The following is a 24303-nucleotide window of genomic DNA, read 5'->3' on the forward strand; positions in this document are numbered from 1 at the left end:
GGGAGAGAGAGAGAGAGAGAGAGAGAGAGAGAGAGAGAGAGAGGAAAGACAAAACCCCTGGTATGTTGTTCTCCTTCTTCCTAATGACGACTGTATTTGACAGCTAATAAGGGCTTCAGAACTGACCAAGAGGAAATGCATATTTGGTGATGACACAACCTTGTTGGCATAGTTATTTAACATAAGGAAACTCCCACGGGGAAAGGCTTAAAAGAGCTCAGGGAAGGCTGAGGCACTTGTCAGACTGTGCCGGCAGTCTAGAGAGCGTGCTGAGTGTTTACGTTGAGTTTCGAGCGGATGACAGCATGAACTCCAGTCAAGGCCTGTACCATTTTTCTTGTGGGTCTCTCAGGGGTGTCGGCGGATGCGACTTTGCCCATGCAGGAGTTCCCTACAGGTCTTCCAGCATGCATGGGGGTAACACTACTTATCTTCCCATTTCCATTGGGAGACCAGTCTGGGTGACCTGTGATGCAGGGTCAGGGTGGGCAAACGCTTGCGAGACTCCTGGGAGCATCTTCCTGGAAAGGAGTGAGAAGCGGACCATGCAGGAGCTGAATGACCGCCTGGCTACCTACCTGGAGCGAGTGCGTTCTCTGGAGGAGGCCAACACTCAGCTGGAGGGCTGCATCCGGGAGTGGCACGACAAGAGATCCCGTGGCAACCAGTATGACTTCAAGGAATATGAACAAAACATCCTAAACATGCATGAGCAGGTAAGCCAGAAATACAAACGGTAAATCACTCATTCAGCCTGGATTGCTGCACTGAATAGCTGAAATAACTAAAGTGGGAACTGCTTCTGCTGAAGTCACACATGAGAAATGTCCTCAAGAAAGGGTGTGAACATGGAGGGTAGAACAGAGAGAATGGGGGTAAGGGTATGCAAAGCTTTAAGAAGAACATACATTCAGGCTAATTCTGCTAACAGCAGTTTCGACTGGGGAAAAGCTATACTTTTATAAGCAAATACGTTTACAACATCCCAAATGCAAAACAATTTTTAAAAACTGGATCGCAGAATGGCAAGTTAATGCTTTAGATGGTTGCTTAGACTTTCTTTTGACACGATAAATGTTCGCTTTCTTGCCCCCGAGAATCCCCACAACTAGAGGTTTTTCAAGGATTAAAAAAACTGAAATGAAAAACCTCTGATTCAAATGACTACCTTTTAAGATTTGCGTTGAAAACGTTTGAGTTCTAAGCACAGCATGTTGCTTTCTGTATGCTGACACTGAAATGATACTTATCATTTATATGTATTTTTTTAAGAGTAAATGTTGACATAGGGACAGGTGCAAAGCATAAATGCTGTTGAGGATCCTTGGGGTGAATCCTATACTCCTGCTATGTTCAGTTAATTGAATAACCCTCAAGCAAGCTGAAGGGATGGGGTATTTTAATTAAATATGCATGCATGTATATGAAGGACTCAAATACTCATTGAACAGATGCAAGATATCGAAAAGCTGTTAACCAGAGGGTATAAATACCCATTCAAGCAGAACTATTTTTGAAGTTTCTCTTTGTGGGTCCATCTTCCATGACTTTGCGATGCAGGAAGAGGGAACTTCTAAAGTGTACAACTTTGGGTACCTGTGGGCCTTAACAGGAAAGCTGGCCATTCTGATCTTCATAATTAAAACAACACTACAAAGCCAGTCGTAATTCCACTATAATAATAGTTTAAAGAAAGAATTTCTGCTCCGTACTAAGAATTTTATATCGGAGCTGAGTGATGTTGCCTGTTAAGTTCACAGTTCTCCATTCCCCACTGTGATGTTAATCTGGACTCGTAATAAATCCTATTTAACTGGCGCTATGCCTTGTGAGTAATCAGATGAATAACTTTTAATTTTGAACTGCCTTATAAGGCAAGAAGTCTGGAGTCTCACAACGCTGAGACTTAGTTTATAAAGATCATTCCGGATGCAGATCATTTGTACGTTCTGTTATCCTGGAAGACTTTCGTTTAAGGTTGCATACTGTGGGTTTAACATATATCTAGGTCACTCTTTTTCCATATTGTGAACCACCCCAAGATGGTTGTCGTGAGGGGCGGTATAAAAATCTAACTATAAATAAATAAACATACCCTCTAAGATTACAGCCAGCATGATTTAGGCCTGGGGAAGGAAGCTTGAGCCACATGGCAGATGGGAAAGACTCAAAAAGCAGTGATTTAACATTTTGTGTGTGTGTGTGTGTGTTCAGTGTTGAGGATTCTCCCAAGTTTGGAGAATCCTCAAGTTTGAGGGTTCTCCCTGACCCCCTCCATCTTTGCTCTGATCTATCACTGCTTTTAAAGACCACTAGGACAGGGGTAGTCAACCTGTGGTCCTCCAGATGTCCATGGACTACAATTCCCATGAGCTCCTGCCAGCAAACGCTGGCAGGGGCTCATGGGAATTGTAGTCCATGGACATCTGGAGGACCACAGGTTGATTACCCCTGGCCTGGAGGATCATTGTCCATGGGGTCGCAATGGGTCGGACACGACTTCGCACCTAACAACAATCACTGCTTGAAATTTTGGCCATCTGTGGTTTTGTTTGCCTGAACGGGTTTCCGGCAGATGGGAAAGCCCTTTTTCTGGCCAAAGGAACTGGTGCACCTGACACCCTGAGTGTATTAAATTTGGAATCTGAGCGCTTTTAGTTTTCCCTCCAGTTACCTCAGGAAGTCAAGAAATCCCATCAGTATAATGTGAAGAAGATGATTACATACTGGCTTTGCCTTGGCTGTGCCTTGCTCCTTCCTGGGCTGGTTCATCCCTAAGTGATCCTTGACACCTTCTTGGTGGGGTGAAGCCTTGGCTCAGTTTGTAGGCCATTTGCTTTGTAAGCAGAAGGCCCTGGTGCAGCCCCAAACACCTAATGTTTAAAGGGCAGTGGGCGACATTGAGACTCTGGAGAGCCACAGAGTGCTGTCCTTGACAGGTCAAAGGCTTCACTCAGACAGATTCATGTGTATGTTCAAAAGTTGACTTTGCCAAAGATTCCCTCTGCTCCTTCACCTAAATAGACAGTCCTTCCTGCAGTAGTGAGTACCGTCAAGGCAAAAGACAAACAGAGGTGGTTTGCTATATTGTCGGCCTCTGCATAGCGACCCTGAATTTTCTTGCTAATCTCCCATCCGAGCACTAAGCAGGACTGTCCCTGCTGGCTTCCAAGATTTGACAAGGCCTCTTCCTCTGCAAGTCCTAAATCCCCTTCGCTGCACTTATGCTGTTCTAGTTCTTCACTTCTGCTTGATTTCCTAACAGTTCTTTAGAATTACGTTCAGCATACTGAACTTTCAAGACCTTCATTTAGGCATGCTCGCATGTTGATCTAAATTCTCAACCTGGGGGTTGGGGACCCCTTTGGGGGTCGAACGACCCTTTCACAAGGGTCGCAGCAAGGCGAGCTGCTTGGCTGGGGTAGATTGAGATAGAGCGTTCGTCTATCTGGAGCAATGGAAAAGAGCGAGATCGGCATGGTGGGACAAGAGGCAGAACTGAAATGAGAAACCCCAGAAAAAAAATTATATACCATCATGAACAATGGATCTTCATGCCATGGGTCAGTTTCGGTTTAATTTCTGTGAAAGAACCCTTGCCTAATTTTATGGTTGGGTGTCACCACGACATGAGGAACTGTATTAAAGGGTCGCAGCATTAGGAAGGTTGAGAACCACTGATCTAGATCCTTGAGGATGTGGAAGTCAAGGGTAGGCATTTACAATTTGCAAATCCTTCCCATATTTGCAGTGTCACTCAGTTGCTTATCCAACAAGGACAGCCAGGTGAGAAACTGTCTTTCAGATCTCAAAACAATTACATAAGCAATTACTTTCTTAAGTGAAGTTTGGATTTTGACGTTGGTGCCTCCATTTTGACCCAATGGTTGGCACATTTCCCAGTCAACGGATGCTTGTGTATTTTCTCTGAAGCATCAGGGACAATTTAGAGCCAGGCTGTAGTACAGCATCCCATCCGTTTTGGCATCATCTTAAAACTTCTTTCAGGCATGATGGTTCTGTTCACACACTTTATCAGGCTGACCACCAAATTTGGAGCGAAGAAGCAAATGTTCCCAACATCCAGATTGGATAGAAGTCCCATGGAAGTCTGTTATTTCATATAATGGATAATTCAATTATCCTGCTCAAATAATCTGAAGTCATTTGTCATTTTTAATGCATATGACATTGTGCACAGTATTTACTGAGAAGCGTGGTATTATTCCAGAATTTTAATTTGCTAAGTGTATCTTTTTTTTTAATGATATCTTACGTTATGCTGGAAGTCATTGGTTAAGTTCTGTTTATGACAGACTGCTGTCTAGGCTCTACATATTTGTGAAGAGGGGACAAGGTAAAGTGATAGATTAACTAGATGGCTTTTTGGCTGGTGGACCACTGCAACTCCAAGCCATATGAAGATTTGGTTCTGCAGCTTTTTGATAAGAGATTCCTCTCCCCACATACACACACAATCTATCATTATTATGCCTCTGAGAAGTTCCAGCTGAACATTCTGGATGCTCTTTGAAATTTGGAAATATCAAAATATAAACAATTCATTCCAGGGCTTCTGCTACTGCCCTTTTCCTGTCCCAGGGTTCAACAACAATTACATGCTTTGGACATGAAAAGGTTGTCAAGTGTAGTTTGCAGCCAGCTGGTTTCTTCAGGGCCTTCCTCCTCACACCTTCTGGCAGTTCTTGAGGTGCGCTCTTAATTCCTAGGAATGCAGTACCTGTTCCCTGTATTGCATAATGGACACATTCCATATATGGGTCCTTCCAGTTTTGTGATTTTTTCTTCTTCGAGGAAAGGATTTAGACTAATCTCTTGGGAATGCTTCATTTACAGGACTCGGGTGACTCAAGTTCCTACCCAAAACTAAACACACATAGTCAAGCTGTACCTGCTGTCCTCAGACCTTTTATAACCTCTTTGTGAGCCACCTTTTCAGAGCCACTCTTGAACAACCTTGCACCCCAAGTGTCTATTCTCCCAATCCAAGGGGATGTTTGATGCAAGTAATCATATATTTACAGTCACTTAACACATTGTAACCGGGATTTTGGGGGAAGGAACAAACATACGGGAACAAGTGAGGATTTTAACTTGGACCAGTGGATAAATGTTGACAACAGAGGAAGTCCAAACCTTCACTGGAGTAGCCAAGGCGCTGGCAGCGTGGCTGGGTCCAGCAGTGTGATAGAAGGCAACAGGAACGTTATGACTGTCACCCCTATTGGCAGAGCTGGGGATGCTTAGTGAGGATGTGGTACAACAAATGCTGCCCTCTAAAGCTGCCATTTCCTTGAAGGGAACTGACCTCTGTCATTTGGAGATCAATCATAACTAGGGGTGCCTGGCCACTAGTGGGGGATGGGAAGGCAGGTTTGCTAGGGCCAGGTTGGGAAATTCCTGGAGATTTGGGGATTGCAGCCTGGTGTTGGCAAGAACAGGGACCTCAAAGGGGTACAATGCCATAGAAACCACCCTCCTCTAGCATCTCTAGAGGAATTAATCTCTGTAGTCTGGAGATGAGCTATAAATTTGGGGGATCCTAGAGGTTGGCATCCTTAATTGTAAGACCAGAACTTCAGGCTCCAGTTGGTTTATCTGCCCTACTCCTCATAGACTCTTTAAAAACAGATAGCAGTTCCCCTTAGTGGAGCAGGGACTGTGCAATCTTAGCTGATAAATACAAGGCCATGCAATTCTTAACCATAAGCATACCTATTACTTTGTAGCAAGAAGAAGTAGGGCAAAAGGAAATCTTTAGTTAGTGAGATACTCTTGCTAACCAAGAAACGAAAGCATGCACATCTTACTGCAGGTTTTCAAAGCTGGTAGCTTTAATACTGATTTTGAATTCTGTGCCTGCACCATTCTTTTTCCTCCCATCTATATATTTATATATTGATATGCCATCCTCCCTTTCAGCTCAGGGCGGTTTACATTAGAAACTTTCATAATACAATGCCATACAATAAAGCATCTTGACTTAAGTATATAATAACATCTTTAAAAATAGGAACTTGTATCAGATAACACAGTTTATAATTTAACATTCAACAATTGGGAACTCAGCTGTTTCTGCACTGCAATTCTGTGTGTGTGTGGGGGGGGGGGTTCTTTTGTTAATGCAGTGGTTGGTGGCTTCTTTACCTGTCCTGACCAAAAGCCTGGAGAAACGGCTCCCTTTTGAAGGCCCTTTTGCAGCTAATATTTCTTTTAAAATGCACTTTTCCAAATCTGGGTGGAACATCACATGTGATGTGTTGGGGATAGTGTCCAAAGTTATTTTTTTTTAAATGTATGCAATTGTGTCCCAGGACAGTGAATACCAAGCAATTCTTGTTTGGTGGTTTGCAGTTGTTCCATGTGGCTCAGCTACCATTTTGTATGTTAGGCTTCCAGAGACTGCCAAAATTGATCTCCCCCAGCCCCCACGCCCCACCTTTGTCCACTAAAGCATTAAAGAGAAAAAGGTTTACAACGTTTATATCGTATATGTATATGCCAATTTCATCTGGGGAAGCAGCAACTAGAAAGCAAACTGAGTGCTTGAGAGAGGAAAATCAATGCAGAATGAAAACCTGATCAACATGTATGGTGAAAGTGAGGGGAAACACCCATGCATAATAGGCCAGACTAATTTTAAAGATACGTTATTAGTCTAGCACAGCAGTCCACGACCTTGTTCAGCCCAGGGGCACATCTGGAATTATGAGGATAATGAGTGGGGACTATAAAAAAGGGCTGCCATGGGGTCAGCAGTTAGCCACAAGATGGCTGCCGCGAATTCTAGGGCCAATAAAAAAAAAAGACTTTTTGAAAAGTATTTTAATTAATTAATTAAAGAGCTCTACTATTAGATGAGCTCATATGATAAATTCCAAAAGTGCAACGTTCAAATCAAGTATGAGACAAGAATCCAGTGCACTCTTAGTTGGAAGAACAGGAATGGAAGAAAAATAGAAAATGATTTGGTACCCATTTTCCTTGTACAGGAAGGGCTTGGAGACTTCTCAAGCTAATATCTAACGCAGCAGTCACCAGAGAGATACCAATGTATTGCGCACTTATATTTGAAATAGATATTATATTTACACTGTTGCTATAGTGTGTAAAACAATCACTCTCCACTGTGTATGAAGCAAAAGCCCTACTCACATAAAATTGTACAACCGAAATGTACAACCCTTCCACCCCACAAACCAACAGGCCAGCTGCCTCATAAACTTCAGCTATCGTTCCACACAGAGGTTAATTCTATATGCAAAAGAGATTAATTCTATATGAGATTAATTCTGTATGCACAAATTACAGATTGAAAATGGACGGGTTACCAACGCAGGCATTGTTCTACAGATTGACAATGCTAAAATGGCAACAGACGACTTCAGGGTCAAGTAAGTTGTTTCTTGAATCTCTCTTAATCTTTCTTGGAAACAGAAAAGGGCAAACCTTAAGACCTGGTTGTAAATCTGTAAGAACCCAAATAATACTGCACATCGGTAAAGCATGGCTGAAATACAGTTAAAGTTACAAACCATTTATTACACCATAGGTTTGCTACCCAAGTCAGGAGACCACTGGTTGGTAACCAGGCTAAACAGAGGACAGATCTGTAGTAGCGTAAAGCATAAGACTGAAAAGTTAAGTTGGTATCCCCCTGACTCTTATTCACTGGCACTAAACTACCAGTTTAATTTTTTGCTACATCTGTATAGGAAGTTACAGCACCTGGTGTGAAGTATCCATAACAGGTGATTGCAGGAATCACCAGTTTTTAAAATAAGTTATATTCAGAGAGTTTCCCAACAGAGATGTGCACTAGAAAGAAAATTCAGTACTTTTTGTATTTGAGTTTTCCTAAAACAGGAAAACTCAAATAATCTGAATCACTGATTTGGTAAACCGATTTGAGTTTGGCTGATTCAGGAAACTCAAATTGACTTGGCCAAATCAACTGCCATATAGCTGAGCCTGCTGCAGATCAGCTGTTTGGTGGCTCAATAGGGACCTAGGTCCCTTTAAATAACTTCAGCCAGCCCTCCCCACTCAGCCCAGGCTCTGTGCGGAGAACAGCAGACAAGACTTGGGGTTTGCGGAGCAACCCCAGCAGGATCAGGGAGGCCAGGCACAGGGCTGTTATGTCAGCTCCATACCCACCCTGCCCAATCTTGGCCTGTAGGGTCCCAGGAGGGTAGGGAAGGCTGGACATCGGGCTGAAATGCCAGTTCTGAGCCCACTCTGCCTGATCCCAGCCTGCAGCTGGCTCCACCAGAATCATGGAGGATAGGGTTTGAATCCACACACACACACACAACCCAAAAGCCAGTTGACTGGGGGAGAGTCTTCCCCCCTCCCCCCTCAGCACAGCTCAAAACAATTGAGGGAGAGACACCTCACCCCAGATCAGCTGGCTGCTGGCCCATGCAGGAGGACTCGGATTTCCAACCACTCACCCACCCACACAGCCTGATAGCCAGTGCCTGTCCTCTGTAAGGCTGTAATGCCATTTCAGCTGTTCGGCCATGCAGGTGGAAGCAAAAGGGAGAGTTTAAAAGGGCCGATGGCCATCTAAATTGAACAGTTGATCAGCAGGTCCGTCAGGCTATTAAATTTAAATGGCCAGCCAAATCAGCTGAATTGCTCAAATAGATTTGTGCTTCTGTGATTCAGCCCATTTTATCTGAGCCATTCAGCTCATATAAGCCCCCCCCCAAAAAAAACCTGAATCAGCATTGATTTAATTTCCAAGTCAAATTGCACATTTTTATTCCCCAGTGCTTGCAGGATGCGTCTGCTTTTGAACACCAAAATGCTTTTGAACACAGAAGCCTGAGGGATGAATGCAGGCTAAGCTGTGAAATTTTTTATGTATTTTGAAAAACTCTTTTTAAAGTGTATGAGAAACTTTATATGACTTATCAATTGAGAAAAGTCATATTGACAGGAAAGATTGTCTTTCTTTACCTGTACGCACTTCAAGCAATGAATTGAAGTAAAAGACTCTGGACAACAGCATTTGTAGTAATTATTATACATCAAGCCATTATTTGCATTGGCATTCGTTTTGGTGTTCATATATCGCTGTGCAAACCCTTATTCTAATGGTATCTGCTTTTGCTCCGCCCATTCAATACCGTATTTCCTTGTAAGAAAGGTGACCCAGAATGTAAGACGATTCCCCTAAAAATGTGCAAATAGTTTGACTGTAATTTACATGCAAATGAATTATGTCCCTCCATTTTTTTCAATTTTGATGGCGTACCTGGGAAATACCTAGTCTTACATTTGAGTAAATACAGCACTTGTTTTGCCATGGGTTCCCATCTGTTGACCATGGAGTCCTCTGGGCTAAAGTGGTACAAACAACTCCTTTCTGAGTCACTGTAAGGCAGCTTAATGGGCAGATCCAAAAGTCTGTCGCTTGATTTTCCCCAGAACAATTTCACAAACATGCAAATAGTTCAACCTGAGCTACAAGTCTCTAATGTTTCTAGGCCAATCCTACACCTACTCCACCAGGTCTAATGAGATGGTTTTCAGAGATGGCAGTGATTATCCTGCTATAGCAAACAAAAGAAATTTGCACCATTGCGTCTGTCAACTGCCATTGTGTGTGCGCACAAAGGAAATGTGTTATATCTAAACACCAAAAGTATTAAGAATGACAATTATCTCCTAGTGTTGACAGTTACATCAGGGTAATTCCTGGCACTGATTACAACATAGACTTCATTCTAAACACTCGTTCGCTGCATATTATACAGTCATTGGTTCCCCTGATCTGCTCCTGATCACTGCTTTATCAGACTGATTTTGGCAGCAGTGACTTTGGGTCAATTTTTGATGCATGGCAAATATCAATAAAGTACTAACTAATTCATTTTCTACAAATGCACTACACTTTATTGAGGCTTAAGGGACATCCCAGAAGACCAAATGCTGTTGTTGTTATTGTTGTTGTTGTTGTTGTTGTTGTTGTTGTTGTTGTTGTTGTTGTTGTTGTTGTTGTTGTTGTTATTATTATTATTATTATTATTATTATTATTATTATTATTATTATTATTATTATTATTATTTTATGAGACCAGTCATTGATACAATTCAGAAATCTGAAGCAATCATCACAGTCCCTGGTCAGAAACAGACAATTAACAAGGTCTAAGACAATTATCAAAGCATAATTATATTGAATAGAACAGCTTGAGTAGTTTCAAGAGACTAAGTATAATGGAATATAAAAAAAAAAATCCTTCCTTGCTGGGACCCAGATTATATTTTTTGGCATAAAGGTGGTAGGCAGAAAGGTGTGGACTGGCTAAGAGATTAAGGCTGCCATCCCAGGGGCATGTTCCTGGGAGTAAACCCCTTTGACTAATACGAGGTTTACTTTCTGAGCAGACCTTCTAAGGATTGCTCTCATAAGTCCTAAAAGTTTGTGCAGGGAGGGGAGGTTCTGTCCAAGCTCTGTTCACCTATCTCACTTTTTCCCTCTTGGTTAAGATATGAGACGGAAAAGGCACTCCGTCAAAGTGTGCAGAATGATGTTGAAAATATCCGTAAGGAACTTGACAATATGACAATCATCATAACTGACCTGGAAATGGAGATTGAAGCTCTGCGGGAAGATCATATTCTCAAGAAAAAAAAACATGAAGAGGTAGGTAAACGTGAATCATTTTCTACTTAAAAAATGATGGGGTGAATTGGTAGAATTTCCTAGTTCTTATGCTTCCAAATGTAACAGTGCAGTCCTAAAGATAATTACACCCTTGCTAAATTTAGGAATGTCAATGGATTTAGGAGGGTGTTCTTCAGATCTGTTTAAGGCGATAGTCTCCCCATCTTGTCCAGCTGAAAACACGGTTGCTGGGAAGCCATGATGGGATATTTGCTTTGCTTTTGAAGGGAATCACTGCTCTTAAAAGGATTATAATCTATACTGCTTTCTATGCAGAAAGCTTCTCTCTCTCCAGGGCCTAGTCTGCACACAATAGATAATGCACTTTCAATGCACTTTCGAAGTAGATTTTCCTGTTCCGCACAGGAAAATCCAGCTGCCAAAGCACATTGAAAGTGCATTATCCTAGGTGTGCAGAATGGGCCCTGGACTGCCTACTTTCAATTGCTGGTACTATCTAGACTGTTTCATTACAATATTAAACTAACCATTACTGATTTATTGGTGTCCCCCCTCAGTAGGCTTGCCATCATTGGAGGGGGGGGGGCAAAAGAATGCACTTTCAATGCACAAAGCAAAATCCAGCTGCAAAACCAGATAGAAAGTGCATCATCCAATGTGTGCATAATGGGACCTGGAGAATTGGGAATGAATCCTGAAGAGTACAACAATCCCTACCACCCAGCCAGTTTAGCAGGCTGAATAATTCCCACTGAGTTGTTTTGGTATATACTGTTTGACAGCTGAAATCTCAGGATCTGATCAGCATTACTTTTGCTAGAGAACCTTGACTGTTAGGACCCAAATGTACAAACGAAGTTTTGGTTATTGGCCTTGAGGCAGTTGAAGTATAATTATGTCAAAACTAAAAAAAAAAATGTTTGCCTGGTTCCCTAAACATGAAAACCACTTAAAGCTCTTTAACCAAAGGGGGAGGGGGTCTTGAACTTAATCCCTATGGCTTTAACTAACACTGTGGCTGAATTCTCACCCTGCCTATGCACGCTTTGCACACCATTCCCTGCCACTTGTTGGCACCACACAGCCAGAATTACTCACTGTCTTTCTTATCTGTATGCCAAGCTATACCACACAGAGTGATCACAGCCTGCACCTGTCTGAAGCAAAAGATCTTTAAGTACCTGTATTCAACTTTTCTCTGGGAAGAGGCACAAAGTGTCTGCTGGATGAACCATTCTGTTGACTTTATTCACTTATTTTGCATAAATGTTCATTTTGAACATTTTAACTCCTCACTTTCATTCGCATTTACCTGCTAACCCAGCTTTTCTTAACTTTTTTTACCATTGAGAAAACCCTGAAACACACTTTTGTTTCAATGGGGGGGGGGGGGGAAGGAAGACCCAAGTTCAATCTGAATTCAACAGGATTGACAATGGAATAAATGAAGTAAGTGTAGACTTTGCCCAGGGTTCCAGAAAGCTTCTGCTAATCCATTTCAGGAGCATTTGTGCACATGTACATGTGAATACAAACACATGTACACAGAGAGAGTGGTGTAGCAAATCCATACTCCATTGTTAAATATCTATAGAGTGCTATGTATCTGAAAATAATATTCTCCAGCCGGATACTTTTTTTGAGAAGATCAAATGTCCCAATTGCTCAATCTTCCCTTAGATATGGCTCTAATACCAGTTTCCCGCAAAACTCTGGAACTATTTTTGCTCTTTTGGTAGTGGTGCTTCTAATAATACAGGTGAAATGAAATCATTGCTCTGCTAAGAAATCCTGCAATATCCAGAACTAAAGAGGAAATAAAACGTCTGTAAAAACTACTGTATAAGGCAGAGTTACAGTTGCTAATGTAATTTTATGGCGTGTGTGTCGGGGCTGAGATATGCTTTTAGCGAGATGCGCTTTCCCCTGTAAGCAACACTCAGAATACAACATCAGTTTCCTGGCAACCTTAATACTGGCTAGTTTTAACATCATCATCTTGGTTCCCAAGGGCACTTTGCAGTATATGAACCACAGGATGATACTGCAATGAAGGCAACCTTACCAAACCAGTTCAGCTTGTCTAATAATTAGGTTGTTTACATAGTAATTATATGTATGCCATTCAGTCGCTGCTGTAGTAATTACAGAGAACCTTTACAGTCTTTGTATGTAACTTGGTCACACGTAGCTTTGTGAAAACTGTGTGTAAGAAACAAAAAATTATCTCAGGTAAAGTAGAAGAATATAAGGACATAAGAAATGCTGGATGAGGCCAGTGGTCCATCTAGTCCAGCATCTTGTCTCACACAGGGGCCAACCAGTTCCTCTGGAGAGCCAACAACAGGGCAGAGAGGCCAGAGTCTTCATAAGGACATCAAAAGAGCCCTGCTGGATCAGACTATTGGTCCATCTAGTCCAGCATCCTGGCTCAGAGTGGCCAACCAGTTCCTCTGGAGAGCCAACAACAGGGCATAGAGGTCAAGGCTTTCATAAGAACATCAGAAGAGTCCTGCTGGATCAGACCATTGGTCCCTCTAGCCCAGCCTCCTGCCTCACACAGAAGCCAACCAGTTCCTCTACATAGCCAACAAGAGAGCATAAAGGTTGAGGCATTCCCATGATCTTGCCTCCTGGCTGATGTCCCTTGGAGTTGCAAGTGGTGCTTCACTAAGGATGTAGTGCTTGAAAGGCTGTTTCACAGTATTGCTTACTCACCCTGTAGCACAATGCAGCTGGCTTTTTGCACGTATGGCTGCTCGCCCAGCCTGACTGAAGTCTACTATCTTCCCATCCTTGCTATGTGACTGCTCTGCTCAGCAGGCAATAGTTTAAATAGACAATTGGACCGTTTACAAATCATATAAGCCAGTCATCGGTAAATGCCACCTTTCAATAAAACCTTACATTCTGTGTTCATCCAAGCAGTCCTTAGCTATGTTAAACGCTGCCAATCAGTTTGAATAAGCAGCATCCTTGCACACAGGCATTCTTTGGAAAACCTGATGCAAACAAATCCAGAAGACATGGGCACCTGCTGGATGTGAACTGAACACTCTAGGGAAACTCTGGCGTTATCTGTAATAATAGGTGCTCTAATAGCTTTCTCTCCTGCTGACTCCCTAAAGGGAGGACAAACAGAGACCTCCCAGACTGACCAAGCCAATAAGAACTGGCTCACACCTAGAAGAAGAAGAAGAAGAGTTGGTTTTTATATGCCGCTTTTCCCTACCCAAAGGAGGCTCAAAGCGGCTTACAGTCGCCTTCCCTTCCTCTCCCCACAACAGACACCCTGTGGGGTGGGTGAGGCTGAGAGAGCCCTGATATCACTGCTCGGTTAGAACAGTTTTATCAGTGCCATGACGAGCCCAAGGTCACCCAGCTGGTTGCATGTGGGGGAGTGCAGAATCGAGCCCGGCATGCCAGATTAGAAGTCCTCACTCCTAACCACTACACCAAACTGGCTCTCCTAGGGTTATTAACATTATTTTGTTATTTTAATTTGTTTTATTATTTTAACCAAACAATATGTATACATATTGTGAACTGCCCTGAGATGCCAGGTGCGATGGGGGCGGTCTAGAAATGCAAAAATGAATGAATGGATGGATGGACGAATGAACAAATGAATGAACAAATGAATATCTACAGTTAAAGCATCAAACTTCACAACAAAATTAGCCTAGTGTCCTGCATTGCAACTCCCTATCTCACATTGCGATGTCCCTCAGTGGATGAGCATACATTGAGCATGCACAGAATCCTGAATTACATTCCAAGCATTCCCCTTAATGACTCTTTGGTGTGCCACAGTCTTCCCACCATGCACTTCCTTCCTTTGCCTAAAATCTTTAAAAACTCCCCTTTCAGAATATAGATTGCACACACTTGGAACACTGGAGTTCATTTTCCCTAATTAACCTTGGTGTGAGAATTTGGGTTTGGAAGGCTTTGTTTAATGCAAAGGCACAAGAAATCTTACACTTGTATTTCCAACCTAGTTTAAGCCTCCTGGGTTCAAAGCAAGGAACAATTGTCTGGGAAAAGAAGCTTTAAGGGGTGGGGGTAATCACTGATTTCATATAGATTACCTGCAACAGGTGTGTGTGATGCAGAAAGGATAAGGAAATGATAGTCAGAAAGAGGAGCATCAGGAATCTTGTTCCACCAGCATTGGCCTCATAGTGCTAGAACAGGCTGTTACAATCTCTCCTGGCTAATCAGGAGAGATTAGACATGACAATGGGCACAGCCCAGGACTGCATGTGTCAAGCGCACTGATAGGGTGGCTCTTCGGTCTTTATATTTGCATGCACGGGCAACCCCACCTGCCTTCACCACACAATCATTTAACTTTACAGCTCCTCTCCCTTCCAGGAGATAACAATGGTTCAAGCAGTGGTGCCCTGCAAGGGAAATGGCAAGGTTTGGCCCCTCTCAAATGCAGGAGCTCTAATCAACACCCTCTCATAATCAAAGTCCCCTGATGTTTTCTAATGAACTGAGTAAATTCTTATCTACTCAGTGTGTCTCTTACATCATGGGTACTGCCCAAACATGATAATTGATGATCCAGTAATTATCTTAGACACTTGTGGGTTGGTCCAGCTTGACTAGTCCATGGAAGTTTGAATCTGGATTTGAATTTAGGGTCCTCATTTTGAGATGGAATGCTCTGTCCCAAGTCTTTACTTCAAAGTACATCTCCCCAACATTGGCTGTCAGAGCTATTCCTGACACATACCAAGGAATTCCCACAATATGATATAGAGATCTGAACAGTGGCTTATCGACGTTGTCTGTTACTGCTCTGATCCAGACCCTGGCAGCATACAGCATCTGCCCTGCAACTTTAGCACTAAATATATTAACTGATACAGGAAGATATTGGCCACCAGAGGTGAGCTGACCTTCCTAGTATTCGTGGCAACTCTTACAACAGCTCAAGTGCACTTTCCAAGAACAGCTTGCTTGAAAAATAACTCCTAGATATTTTAAACATTCCGCTTGCTCCATGTATTGCCCTGCTACTGACCACTTGAGCTTCTTTATCTTTCACAGAAATGTTAGTCTGGATCTAAGCCCAGACAGAACTTCTCTTCCTATGTTGTTAGCAGGACTCAGCATACTTCTGGGACTTAAGACGAAGTGTCAGCAGATGTAATTTGGGAGGGGACATTCCCACCACTTCAAATTTTGAAAATAAATGTCCTTTTGTTCCTACTCAGCCTTTTGCTTAATAGGAGCTTAATATGCTTAGCCTAGATACTTGAGTCAGCATGTGTAGGACTGGACCATGTAAAAACTGTGGAGATGCTGGAGCAGCACATCTAATCAGTGACCATGAGGATATCTACAAGAACCTCTCTCAATAGATTGGAAGGGATGTTCCCAGAAGGGCCCACAAAGGTATCTAGAAAATGCAATATCTTTTCTTTACATCCCTCCAATGACCTTGAAGACACTGATGAACATGCCAGGCAGTGATAGAGGGAGGGATGCAATGGGTCAGCAGCTGAAGTCCTGAGCATGTTTGTTTCAGTCAACTGAAAGGATCACTGCAGAAGTTATTTTCTCTGACAGGTGAATTGTGTGTGCATGTGTGTGTGAATCTCCTGGAATGCTTATTTCCAGCAAATAAGCTGGTACGTTTGGAAGACTGCATTTGAGCTGCCTTATAACTCATGTCTAGTAAGGGGTTGTTTGTTTGTTTGTTTGCTTTTACTTTTAAGGGAGCTGTGATATCCTTCTCTAGAAAAGGACATTGTTCAGAAAAATCTCCCTGTCAGTGAAACTGCACAAAAAAAAAGGCAAAGTTCAGAGACCAAATTTACTAACAGACAAAGGGAAGTACGTTTGCCTTAAAGTCAGTTGTCTTCCACTCCAAGGGGGGACGTGGCAGACCTGAATGTGACACCAGAATGGGATTGTCTTGCTTTTTCTTTTGGCCTGTGCTGATTGGCTTCTTCACACTTGTCATACACAGGATCTGGCGACATATTCCTCTTCCGATGAATTGAAGGTGAACGTGAAGGTGAACACAGCCCCCACAGAAGATCTGGCCAAGATCCTGGCAGGCATAAGAGAGGATTATGAAGCTATAATAGAAAAGAACAGCAAGAGCCTTGAAGCCTGGTTCCAGCGGCAGGTAAACAGAGCAAGGCGAGAAGCACCCTTGTAGAGCACAGCCTATATTCTGGAGAGCCTATGTTCATTTTTTGCCTAGGGTTCTGACTTGTCTGTTATCTAAGGCTTAGAACTTGGCCCCAGGTCACCATAAGAGCCTACTGGCTTAATCCCACTCCAGGAATTTACAGTGCCCCAAGGAGTATCCCTGCCATCGCAATCAACTTCCTCAAAGAGGGATAAAATGCTCATTTGTGCCATTCGTGAAGAAATAACACTTCCTCGTGGGTGGCAGTGTTCTTGTATGCACTTGGTAATTAGTAATACCCTGAACTGGCAGGACCAGCTTACAGCTAAATTCTCCATTGGCTGGGCCCAAATTAGAATGTGTCACCCTCCGGGCCTCACCCTCCACACCTGATCAGCCCTGTGGCCCAAAGGAAACTCCCGCCCACAAGATGTCCTCTTGAAAAGCAGGTTTCTCCAGTGACATCACCAATCCAGGGAAGACCGTCCAGCCTTCTGATTCTGAGTTGCAAAAATAGGCATGCTCATTTCCGAAAGCTGGCCAGCTCAGCTAACGGCACCAATGCCTAATGAGAGTTTACAAGTTAGAACAGGGGTCGCCAATCTGCTTGAGCCTGCAGGCAAACTTGGAATTCTGACACAACATGGCAGGCGCAGCAACAAAATGGCTGCCACAAAATGATTGCCACAGCTTCACTTCGATAATGTGGAATGGATCCTTGAGCTGTGGTGTAAACTGCTGCCAAATCTGCATTGCCAATTGAATCTCGAGTGGTCACTCAGAAGCCTTTCAGGGAAAAAGCCCTCCCTGGCCCCACCCACTCCCTAAGAACACTTGGCAGGAAACTGTAATACTCCTACCCACCCCCTTGAGCCTGGATGTTGGAGTAATGTCAAAGGACTGGAGAGGATACTGTGATTTTGGAAAGACCACACACACAGGCAGGCTTCAGAGAGACAGATGTAACGTAGTTTGCCACTGTGTAGATGAGCTTGGGGAATTTTGGGGTTCCCTGCTCTTCCCCTGTCCTTACAACATACTGCCAGCTAATGACCAAGCTCCTGTTTGGCATCCTGGTTTCCAAGGAATTAAAATCATTGTTTTTTGGGGAAAGGAGAAATAACCGAGCTGGCTCAGTTCAACAGGAGGAAGGAATAGATGAATCAAGCAACCCTGCCTCCCCCTTGTACATGAGTGTGTGAGAAGTTCCATCAGGTCTCGGCCAACTTATGGTGACCCAAGCATGGGGCTTTCAAGGCAAGTGAGAAGTAAAGGTGGTTTCTTTTGCACAGTCTTCCTTGGAGGCCTCACTTCCAAGTACTGACCCTGCTGATGAGATTGGGCTATACAAGAGGTAGCCAAACTGGCTCTCCAGATATCCATGGACTACAATTCCCCACTGTGGGGAAAAAACACACACATTTTTGAAGTCTAGTGGCAACTATGTACTTAAGCCTAAACTCTAGTCTAGAGTAAGGTGACCAGATTGTCCCACTTTTGGAGGGACATCTGGGGGTACCTGGCAAATTGTACTTACGTTGAAATTTTAAAAATATATATTACAATACCATTTTTGCATTCTATGTGTTCTATGAAACTTTTTGTTGCTCCATATAGACCAAATTTTTAATCAAGAACCTCTACCCCACCCCCGGTCAATGGTGTCCCGCTTTAGCAATGTTAAAATCTGGTCACTTTAGTCTAGAGCAAGACATTTTACACCAAACCTGTAAAATGGGGTTCTAATGCCATCTCAGGTAAACAGGGTCATGACAGCAAGTTAATAAAAAAAAATCCATCTGCTTTTTCTCTGCAGTTTGGTAATGAGTCGAATGAAGCAATCCCCAACCAAGAAGAACTGCATGCTGCACGGAAAGAAATCACTGACCTGAACCGCACGCTGCAAACTCTGGAGATTGATCTACAGACCCAACTAACTAAGGTAACTGCCAAGATCTAGGCAGAACACTTTTTGTGTCCCTAATACATTCCTCCATGTGCCGATTTTGATTTAAACCTGGCTCCGCTGGTGCTGTAAATGGCAGCGGAATTTGGCCAAGAACATGACTTTTGTCCATTTAAGTCTCACCATCCCCGCCTGCAGGATTCAAATTAATGTGCTCTGTGGGGCCATTTATATACAGCATGTCCTCCATGTTAGTTCTGAGTCATACTGGAGTCATACCTGACTCATGTCTGTAATGTCCAGATGAGCCCTTAGTAGTATAGTTCCTCGGACCATGGAGAGATAGTTAAATCCCAACTATCTGAAAAGGCAAAGTTTCCAAGGGACATCAGCCAGGAGGCAAGATCATGGAATGCCTCAACCTTTATGCCCTATCGTTGACTTTAATGACATCATAGTGCCAAATCAATTTGGCTGACTCCAAATCTCCAAAACTAAATGAGTTATTCAGGTGATTCTCTTTCAGTCAAATCAATTCAACTCAAAACCAAAAAGTACCAATTTGTGTGTGTGTGTGTACATTCCTATATAGGACCATACACACACAGGGCATTTCAAGTGACATAAGCATAATTATGACTTCTGAGGATCTAACATCCCAGATTTAAACAAGAAAACTGATGGAGGGAATAGAAGATGAAACAATTGCAATAAGAAATAATTCAATTTGACTAGTCATGTTGATATGATTCTACGCATCACTCAGAATATACATATTGTGAGAGTCTGGAGAGTCTGCCATCCTTAACAGTCAGGATGGCATTTACTCATTTAAGGTTCCAATCTTAACCCATAGCAGTGCGTAGCAGTCGGTTCTCCCATCTCCCCCTATCTGAATGCATCTGCAAATGTGATAGGGGAGTGATTGAGGACCTCACACACTATGTAATGGACTGCCCCCTCTATGATGAACCAAGAGGCAAGTTTATTAAAAGAATACTCCCTACCACCTCAGGCCTCTCAAAAACTGAGTATATGATCGTTTTATTGGCTGATATCGATGCCTACGTTACCAACAGAGTTGCACTGTTTGCTCTCGCAGCCAGGAAAATCAGGTCCAAATTGTGCAATTAGGATTAAAACCCTAATCATTATGGTTCCTTTTATCTGTGTAACTTTTTATTACTTTTTTTACTTTTTATTACTCCCTGTGATTTTGTACTGTACAGTCAATTTGCTGGAAATGGCCAATGGCCGACTAATAAACTAAATCTGAATCTGAACATATTGTGAACAAATGGGCTATAGCTATAAGTTATAGCTATAGCTATAGCTATAGCCCATTTATATAGCTATAGCTATAGCTATAAGAGATGACAATTGTCCTGACTCAGGCTGCATTTGGCTCAAGAATCTCACTGTTTCTACCCAGCCACGATGTCCATTTTGACACGATAACTGCTTTTGTTCTTTTAGAAATACGCACTGGAGAACAGTCTAGGCGAAACCAGATCTCGCTACTCCTTCCAACTCCAAAGCATCCAACACGTAATCTCTAAATGTGAAGATGAGCTGAGTGAGCTTCGCCATGATATCAAGCGTCAAAACAACCAGTACAAAGTCCTCCTAGGAATTAAAACTCGCCTGGAGAAAGAGATTTCCACCTATCGCCAGCTGCTGGAGGGGAAGATTGACAGGTAAGGCAAAATGACCTGCAGGCAGAGAAATGAAAGAGCCTCTTGTGGCGCAGAGTGGTAAGGCAGCAGACATGCAGTCTGAAAGCTCTGCCCATGAGGCTTGGAGTTCAATCCCAGCCATGAGTCTGCCATGAAAACACTAGAGGGCATCACCCCAAGGGTCAGAAATGACCTGGTGCTTGCACAGGGGACACCTTTACCTTTAGAGAAAAAAAAGGAGAATCAATCCCTACAATGACGAGGGTATTTTGCTGCATAGACAGCGCATGCAGGGCGGACAGCTTAGTGAAGAAATACGTCTGAAAACAAGTCTCAAGCAGGCACTTACTATATTTCAGGGGTAACCAAACTGTGGCTCTCCATATGTCCATGGAGTACAATTCCCATGAGCCCTGACAGTGTGGTCCCACTCAAGACTGGAAGGGTTACTTTGAGGTCCCACAGAACCCCTACACCAGGGCCCCCCAACAATAGTGCCATGGCACTTGCTGCAACCTTTTTTTTGACATCCAACAAGTAGTTTTAGACACTGGGCGGGGCCTGGTGGGGGGAAATGTTCAGTTGGCCTGTGGACATTTTATTGGTGTTGCAATTTTTCTTAACGATTTGGTAGCAGCTGCCATTGCAAGACAAGGATCTCCCCTGTATATTGGCTGGCTCCACCCCCTGCGGCTACCATTTTATATCAGCCTTTTTGTGACTGCACCCACCACACTGTGTAAGAATTCCAAATGTGCCCACAGCCTCAAAAGGGGAGAGAAGAAAGATATGTACCCACTGATTTCTTGCAGATTCACTGAGGTCAGGGATTCCACTCCCTGTTGCTCACATACAGATCTATACCACAGGCAAAAAAATATTTTTAAAATAGCCTTGTCTGTACAGTACAGAAGAAGAGTTGGTATTTATATCCCGCTTTTCTCTGCCAGGAGTCTCAAAGCAGCTTACAATTGCCTTCTCTTTCCTCTCCCCACAACAGACACCCTGGGAAGTAGGTGAGGCTGAGAGAGCCCTGATATTATTGCTCAGCCAGACAGCTCTATCAGTGCTGTGACAAGTCCAAGGTCATTTTGCCAGTTCCATGTGAGGGAGCGGGGAATTGAACACAGCTCGCCAGATTAGAAGCCACCGCTCTTAGCCATGACATCAAGCTGGCTCAAAGCTTTAAAAAACATTAAAATTCACATGCTTTTTAAAAGCATGCCCATGTGCCTAGTTTCAAGTGGCAAAGCAGAACTATCAGAAGATGCAATCTAGATGTATCAGACACGAAAGCTCCAAAAACATTTCTATTTAAGGGATCAGTACCAGCAAAACATTGGACTTGAAAACCAACCGTCTAACCTACACGTAGCTTATAAATTATTACCTTTGCTCCTTGAATTACACTGTTTACCATAACTGTTCCCTAGAGACAGGGATCACTTCATAAGACAGGTCACCAACCGTTTTACTGTTATTTTCTTATCACACTATATAAAACAATACCCAGTAGGTTCCGAATCCTCTTCTCCTCGCTATACATACCCAGCTGTTTCACCCTCTCCTTGTAAGGCCTGGATTCCAGCCCATTAACCATCCTAGTCACCCTTCCCTGAACACCTTCCAACTTGTCAAATTCATTCATTCATTCATTCATTCATTCATTCATTCATTCATTCATTCATTTATTTATTAAACACAAATTGGACTGCATATTGAGTTATTCCACTTTGCTCTTATCATTTTATACAGCATGACAGATTCCGAGTCAAAACGTAAAGGTGAGCACTTCTTGTCCTGATTTTTGTAGAAAAACCTGCAGCGGCTGTGCCTGGTGATAGTCACGGTAGAGTACAAGAAATATCTGTGAAAAACGTGAGCAGATCGGCAGCAAACTCGCCCTCTCGGGAGCTGAGTGTCACCTGACTCCTAGTATGAGCAAGGTGAAAGTACCTTCGGCTTCACAGAAGGTGCTTTTATGAGAGCCATAGTTAGCCATTAACAACCCATCGCTCTGAACAACGATTCAAATGTTCTTTGTGACTGAGTTAACATAACGTCTATTGTGAGAACATCAACAAAGGGCTGTATCACCCACTCTCTAGAACCCCTGGCTTAGGCCCCTCTACTGGCTTCACCAAACCTGAACCAGGTGGCAAGGCACACTGTTTACATAGATTTTATATGCTGCATTTGTGCTTTGGGTATAGGCAAGTTTGTGAAGTATTCTGGCCCTAGGCCATTTAGGGCTTTCAAGGTAAGAATCAGCAATTTGTATTGTGCCCAGAAGCAGACTGGCAAGCACCATAATTCACTAGGAACAGGCAGGGTTTGATCTCTGCATCTGTTAACCTTTCTGTGCTACAAAGTTTCCAAATGTTCAAAGGCAACTGCACATGTATCACGGTGAACTGTAGTAATTTATCCTGCATGTACTCAGAGCATGGACAACCATGGCCAGATTTGACATTCAAGGTTGCCAGTCAGCTAAAGCAACCAAAGCCGGTTAAAATTGACTGGCTACATTCTCACCCGATAGCACTAAGGATTTAGGTTTTTGGCCCTTATCCAGCTTATTACTGCATCTGGCCACTCAGTCAGAACAGCCTTGGACTTACCTAACTTGGTTAACAAGAACTACAGTCAGATGTCATCTTCAAACTGATGGTATCTCTCTCCATATCCCCAGGGGGGCTCGCTCAGAGAATCGTGTATATATTAAACAGGATGGAACCCTACAGGACTCCACAGCACAAGTCCTATGGTTCTAAATTGCTATTACACAGAATCACTTTCTGAAACCATACAACCACACAGTAACAGAGCCATAAGAGGCCCATGAAGCTGATAGCTACCTTGGACAACCAGTCCAAAAAGAGATCCAGGAAAACCAAGAGGGGTATACTCTCCTTGTTTCTCCCCTAACAAAGGTCATCTATCTATTAGAATAACTAAGAGTGCTTCAAGCACTCTAAAATACATGTATAAAGCTATGTTTTGCATAACACCAATGGACTTACTTTGGACAGGGCTTCCCATCCATAACATTCACAAATCAGCATTCTGTACCATGTGTGACTTGGTCAGCTGTCTGCTAGAGCTTCATCCTTTAGCAGACAAACTTTGTTTTCTGAATTTTGACTGTAACATATCAGGTTTGTAGAGTTTTCTAACAATGAAGGGGTTTAGGAATGTATGGGACAAATTTCAACTTTCGAGGGCCTATAAAAGAACCCGAAGATTTCTAATACCCTTGTAAGTGTGGTATTCAGTCCAAAGTACCATAATACGCTATACACTGCTTCTCACGTAATGATGTCTCTCCAAATTTCTTACAGAACATGAAGTATCAACCAGCCAAAATCTAAAGAAAATTGTGCAAGACAGTGTGGATGGGCACATAGTTGCCACACATACTACTGAGATCAAAAGACAGGCGTGACCACATCAGTTTGTAGAAAGGAAATCAATCCCTACAGGAAAACCGTCCTGTTATTCTATACATAGAATGTTCTGTATTTAAGTGCCTCTTTGGGGAGTCTGTGCTCTTTTTTTTTTCTTTTGCATTTACACGTTTCCCACAAACTGGATGTAATTTAATTTAATATGAATGCAATCAGTCTACCGTTCTTCTTTTTGCTGTGACTTCTTTAAAACCCATAAAGATCAATAAAAATGCCATTAAGTTATTATTGTTCCTGGTGCCTAGAGTTTCATTGCGTAAAATATCAAAAGAGAAGTGGGTTGAAATCCTGCACAGCTATAGATTTTAAAATACAGACATTTTTTCTAAAGGAAGGATATAAAGCCAGCTGGTCATAACGCTGTGTTAATGTTTTCAAATAAATTCCGCAGCAAACATTTTTAAAAGTGAGTGCAATTGTGGAGAGTTTATTATTGAAAA

At 42.8% G+C, this 24303-nt stretch overlaps 1 protein-coding gene across 1 annotated transcript; it reads left to right on the forward strand.

Annotated features, from left to right (window-relative positions):
• On the forward strand, nucleotides 1–24089 carry LOC143825976 (keratin, type I cytoskeletal 23-like). Its single transcript, XM_077314434.1, has 8 exons — nucleotides 1–716; nucleotides 7333–7415; nucleotides 10522–10678; nucleotides 16647–16808; nucleotides 18631–18756; nucleotides 20197–20417; nucleotides 22152–22180; nucleotides 23738–24089. The coding sequence occupies exons 1-8, from the start codon at nucleotides 306–308 to the stop codon at nucleotides 23839–23841; spliced, it is 1293 nt and encodes a 430-aa protein (XP_077170549.1). The 5' UTR covers nucleotides 1–305; the 3' UTR covers nucleotides 23842–24089.
• The last annotated feature ends 214 nt before the right edge of the window (nucleotides 24090–24303 follow it).

The sequence above is a fragment of the Paroedura picta genome, chromosome 16 (genome assembly GCF_049243985.1).
Source record: "Paroedura picta isolate Pp20150507F chromosome 16, Ppicta_v3.0, whole genome shotgun sequence".
NCBI classification, from domain to species: domain Eukaryota; kingdom Metazoa; phylum Chordata; class Lepidosauria; order Squamata; family Gekkonidae; genus Paroedura; species Paroedura picta.

What these genes read in the sequence shown, in the direction of transcription:
- LOC143825976 (XM_077314434.1), top strand. Translation starts at nt 306, where the DNA reads ATGAACTCCAGTCAAGGCCTGTACCATTTTTCTTGTGGGTCTCTCAGG. An exon ending in TCCTAAACATGCATGAGCAG is followed by an intron (nt 717 to 7,332) that starts GTAAGCCAGAAA and finishes CACAAATTACAG; the next exon opens with ATTGAAAATGGACGGGTTAC. An exon ending in AAGCCTGGTTCCAGCGGCAG is followed by an intron (nt 16,809 to 18,630) that starts GTAAACAGAGCA and finishes TTTTCTCTGCAG; the next exon opens with TTTGGTAATGAGTCGAATGA.